Source organism: Coregonus lavaretus (genome assembly GCF_964263955.1).
Source record: "Coregonus lavaretus genome assembly, contig: HAP1_SCAFFOLD_2098, whole genome shotgun sequence".
Taxonomy (NCBI): Eukaryota; Metazoa; Chordata; class Actinopteri; order Salmoniformes; family Salmonidae; genus Coregonus; species Coregonus lavaretus.
In genome coordinates, this window is record NW_028166025.1 from 46,382 (window position 1) to 51,755 (window position 5,374).

Below are 5,374 nucleotides of genomic sequence, written 5' to 3' on the forward strand. Positions count from 1 at the left end.
ACTTCTGATTGGGCCGACATATACAGCGTTTACTGTCAATACAGTCTCAGCTAACGCGGGAACATTGCCTCTACATTTTCATTGCGGTGTAACTCTGAACATCAGCAATACGGATTGGATAGAGTCCTAACACTAGTTCTGCTTCAACCAACTTGTTGTCTTGCCAAAGAAGGAAGGCAAGTCAACAGTGTAGAGTTATTAACTGCAGAAAAAGCCAGGCATCGAGATGACCAACAACTCTACTTTGTGTCACCACAAAGATGTCAAGTGACAAGCGAAAATGTATCTTTAGTTTCAGTTGAACAGCTGTGAGGCCGTTGTACTCTCTGTTGTGGAGAGGGGAAATGTGCTCTGTCTCTGCTGCTAACCACGCTCTTCAGAGGAAGTTCACAGTCACTTTTAGGTCACACCAAGACCAAGACCAGGGGCCACTTCACCCTCCTACATTGTTGCCAGATTGACCCTGTTAGAAGACATCCCCACCTGAAAGACCACAAAGCCAGATTGACCCTGCTAGAAGACATCCCCACCTGAAAGACCACAAAGCCAGATTGACCCTGTTAGAAGACATCCCCACCTGAAAGACCACAAAGCCAGATTGACCCTGTTAGAAGACATCCCCACCTGAAAGACCACAAAGCCTGACTGACCCCATTAGGATAAATCACAGATAAATCCTCCCAGTGTCTCAGGTGTGATTCTCAGGAACCTCCCTGCTCTGTTGTTACATTATTTACAATTTAGGAGACCAGTGTCATTTAACGTGTGTGCGCGAGAATGCAAACATTTCTTTGTGCCGCACATGGTTTCCCATAAACCTTATCTACTTGACCCTACGCTACGCTACAGTACAGAGGACCCTAGTCTGACTGATCAGTGATGTGTAATCATTAACCTCTACTCCCTGCCATCTTATCAACCTCTAGGAGTTACTGGGGGCAGGTGGCAAAGTCCCATGAGCAGATTGGATGTTTGCCATGTTGCCTTTTTATGAAGACAAGACAATCATGTAGAACTTGCTGGTAGAGAATAACTGAATTACTGTATGAAGTATTAGAACTTGTTGGGAGAGAATAACTGAATGAAGTATTAGAACTTGTTGGTAGGGAATAACTGAATTTGAGTTTTGCATATTTGAAGGAGCGCTGTACTCGAGAACCTGTTCTGCCTGCGTGGCAGGAATATGGCAGCTGAGTGTGCAATAACTGAGAAATCAACCCATTCCTGTTAGTCAACTTATTCTGTCAGCAATTTCTTTAAAAAATGCTTCAAATTTCTGTTGGTAGGGAATAACTGAATTACTGTATGAAGTATTAGAACTTGTTGGTAGTGAATAACTGAATTACTGTATGAAGTATTCCACCTTCCGGAGACACTTGAAACCCCACCTCTTTAAGGAATACCTGGGATAGGATAAAGTAATCCTTCTACCCCACCACAAAGAAAAAAACATATTGTAAAGTGGTTATCCCACTTGCTATAAGGTGAATGCACCAATTTGTAAGTCGCTCTGGATAAGAGCGTCTGCAAAATGACAAATGTAAAAAATGTAAATGTAAAGTATTAGAACTTCGAGAACACGTGTCTCTTTGGCATTGATGTGTAATACCGGTAAATGCTTTGGTTATTTCAAAACAAATCTTCTCTGCCAACCACACATCTAGAAATGATTTGACCTGTAGAATAACTAAAACCTGGGGTCCTGTATATTATTGGAGTTTGAAAACATCTTGAGCCAGGCACAAACTTTGAAAAGTGTTTTTTTATATTTCCTATACTGCCTTTACAGGAGGGTTTCTCAAACGCAGTCCTCGGGACCAAGGGGCGCAAGTTTTGGTTTTTGCACCAACACCACAACTGATTCAAATTATCAAAGCTTGTTTATTTGAGTCAGCTGTGTAGTGCTGGAGCAAAAACATGCACCCAGGGCGGGTCCCCGAGGACCAAGTCAAAGGACAAGCCGAATGTTGGCTTCTTGGAGAACGCAACAGTAGCCAGTTAAAGACTTAACTTTATAAGCACGCTGTAGAATGTAGTGGAAATATATTCACCAGACACAAGCTTTCCCCTTTCTGATGGTGTACCTCTAGTGTCAGTCCCAAACATTCTCTGCATGACAGACCCAGACGAGATGCAATGCAAAGTTTTTTAATGCAGTAATTTTAGATCAACAAGGAGAGTGTTTAACAAAATGATACAGAGGAAAATAAAGCATTTCTACATGCTAAAACAGAAAACTCCAGAGCAGAATACACAAATAAATAAGTGTTTTTAGAACGATCAGTCCCCGTCCACAGCCAAATACAATGTACACAAATACTGGATGTATTTTCAACCACATTTCCCTGGAACCCCAACAATGTGTGGAAAGATTATTAAGCAATCTTACAAAACCACTAGCGATCGAGTAGTGATGCCAAATTAAGATGTCAAGAACTCCATCTCCCACAAGTCAATGCAGGACCGCCCATCGTACAGACCTGCTGTAATAAAGGAGATTACGCGCTTAACTTGTGTTTTTAAAACACGAGGTTAACTAGTATTAGCCTGGTCCCAGATAAGTTTGTACTGTAAAGCCAAAAAAATATAGCCATTGGCTCTACAGCAAAAACAGATCTGGGACCAGGCTATCACTTTGCTGCTTATACATCAATATAAAGCATGATCTACTGTAGTCACTTAACACTACATGAAAATAGCAGGGAGATCAATAGGTTGGATCATTGATTAATTGGGCCAATAAGGTTCACATCAGACGCTGATCAGCTGAGGGAACAGTTCATTGGCGAACACGTCATCCCAGGATCCCTCAGAGCAGAGGGGGGAGGACATGTCGCTGAATGGGGAAGGGGACTGCTCGTATCCGGAGTCACTGCAGGCATCCGTCAGGTAGGTGCCAGTCTTCTCCAGGCCGCCCAGGGCCAGGTCAGAGGTCGGCGAGACCGCGGACAGGAAGTCATCCAACACCCCGTGACTCTCAGGGATGATGACCACTTCCTCCGGCTCGTCTTTGACACACACCTCCACCTCGCCGACCTCCTCAGCCAAGGAGAAGGCCTCCTCCTCCATCTTTGTCACACTCTCCTCGTAATGCACTTCCTGCTGCCCGGGGGGTGACACCACCCCCTCCACAGGCTTGGTGTAGATGTGGTCGAAGTGGATCAGTTCATTAAGGGCCTCCAGCTTAACTGGTGTGGCCCCCAGAGCTGCAGGTGAGGGGGAAGGTACTCCTCCCCCCCCTCCGACCAGCAGCACCTCCTGCTCCTTGATCTCCTGCTCACTACACTCCCTGAGGAACAGCTCTGGGTCAAGGATGTCCAGAATGCCCAGCAAGAGATCAGACTGGAGGAAATAAATAGAGAAGGAGAGGAGAGAGGATTACAACTCTGAACAGGGATAGAAGACCATACTTGGGTCTATGGGTGGATCTGGAAATGGCCACCAATAAACAAGACTGGGAACATTATTAAAAACTCTACTGGAAAAGCGCTTGGCTACATGAATCCAATCAATTACTATTCATTATTATAAAAAGTACTGGTATAAGTTTTTCTCCAATTGACAAAGCCCATATCACACTACAAAATGTATGTTTACATTAGCTGTAGCAGATAAAATGGTCTCAGTCTCACCTCAGAGTCTGTAGAGTCAGGACTGTCTGTATCCATTGGGAAATCTTCAGATTTGGGCATTGCTGGGCCTGCACCTGCTGCGGAGGCACACGTAGCCTGAGTACTGCAGACTCAGAAGACCCGATCCCCAAACCTGCATCAATCCCACTGGACGCCAACACCTGAACCTGAGGAGAGGTGTAATAACAGCCATTATTACTAATCCTAGGCTATGACAGATCTGACAGCCAACCAGGTGGCAACTTACTTCACCCCCACCCGCCATCTTCTGCATTAGTAGCAACTCCACCAATCCTCTTACCTCTTTGGCTTTGAGGGTGTCCAACCCCAGCCTCTGTCTCAGTGCCTCATTCTCGTTCACCAAGCCACACGTCTTTTGCCGTAACAGCCTGTTCTCAACGTGAAGTTTATTGTTCTAGAGAAGGAAAAACATGTGAACACCTCAGCCTAGCAGCCATTTACACCATGAGAAGTTACATGGTGTCGATAAATATAAATTTACCTCCAACTCCAACGCCAGAACTTGTTCTTCCAGGTCCCCCATTTTGGCTTTTTTTCTGTCTCTGGCTGTCTGGGCTGCAACTCTGTTCTTGAGTTTCCTGAAGAGGACAGAAATTTGAAGCATTTCTTAAAGAAATTGCTGACAGAATAAGTTGACGAACAGGAATGGGTTGATTTCTCAGTTATTGCACACTCAGCCGCCATATTCCTGCCACGCAGGCAGAACAGGTTCTCGAGTACAGCGCTCCTTCAAATATGCAAAACTCAAATCCGTTGATAAGCAACACCTGTTGAACTTGATAATCTACCTTGTATTTTAAATTTAGAATGTGCATGTTTTATTCTTAGCCTAGTTATTGGACAGACTGAGCAATGCTGTTCATGGAATCTTTCCTGAGGTGGGGCGTAGGGAGTAGCCGGCTTCCGTTGGACAATCAATTCACCATTGTTCCCCTTTGAGTCACAAGATGGATATGATCGCATTTGATTGTTAGATAATCATTAACCTAGGCCTAGTCATAAACATAATGTTACACTAAATACACACAATTGTCCCGGATTGAAACTAACCTGCGAAGTTGTTTTTCTTCAGGACTCAAATGAGTGAGTCTCTGTCTTTTTCGCAGGGGTGGCCCAGTTGTCGAATTTGAGTCGGAATCCGACGAATTCGCTTGGTTCGAAGCAGATGACGGCAAAACGACCGAAATTGCCCGGCTGTAGCCCTGTGTTGCGCTGGGAGAGCCATTCTGTTTCCCAGATATCAAGATTACTTTATGTCCCCCTGTTCCAGATGTCACCACGACCATCTTGTTTATCCTTATGGACTTATATCGTTCAGAAATATTAGGGTATTTATTTTTAAAGAAACCTAAGGTTTCTCTTAGTCTTTCGATCCCCTTCAGTTCTCAAATATAAAAAGGCAGTTCCGCTCGCAATCTATTTCTATAGTCGTGGTGAAATGTGATTGGCTCTCAGAGGCTGTGATGCGACAAAAGACGCTCTCTGATTTGTCATAGAGCAGATGTAATTCGCAATGCCTCCCCTTTCTTGTACGCATAATTTCCCGTCTAGGCTACGCCAGAGATATTAGAGAAAGGACCTCTGCCTGTGCTTGGCACCATTAACAAACCCGACCCGTCCAAAATTCCCAATAAAAATACCTAGAGGCAAGTATTTTCACCCTGGTGTATTAGGCTACTTTCTCTTTAGACAAATTAAAATGTATGTTTCCAAATAGCAAA

General features: G+C 44.3%; 1 protein-coding gene across 1 annotated transcript; it reads right to left on the reverse strand.

Moving 5' to 3' along the window:
• Positions 1-2,265: 2,265 nt before the first annotated feature.
• Positions 2,266-5,020, reverse strand: xbp1 (X-box binding protein 1). Its single transcript, XM_084190389.1, has 6 exons — positions 4,704-5,020; positions 4,135-4,231; positions 3,934-4,047; positions 3,633-3,799; positions 3,386-3,428; positions 2,266-3,342 (listed from the first exon to the last, which is right to left on the reverse strand). Exons 1-6 carry the CDS (start codon positions 4,937-4,939, stop codon positions 2,752-2,754), a joined length of 1,248 nt encoding a protein of 415 aa, XP_084046515.1. The 5' UTR covers positions 4,940-5,020; the 3' UTR covers positions 2,266-2,751.
• Positions 5,021-5,374: the final 354 nt, after the last annotated feature.

Excerpts from the sequence above, each read along its gene's own strand:
- xbp1 (XM_084190389.1), bottom strand. The coding sequence starts at position 4,939 with ATGGTCGTGGTGACATCTGGAACAGGGGGACATAAAGTAATCTTGATA. Across the intron at positions 4,232-4,703 it reads GAAGAAAAACAACTTCGCAG|GAAACTCAAGAACAGAGTTG; the intron begins GTTAGTTTCAAT and ends TGTCCTCTTCAG. Across the intron at positions 3,343-3,385 it reads GTCTTCTATCCCTGTTCAGA|TCTGATCTCTTGCTGGGCAT; the intron begins GTTGTAATCCTC and ends TATTTCCTCCAG.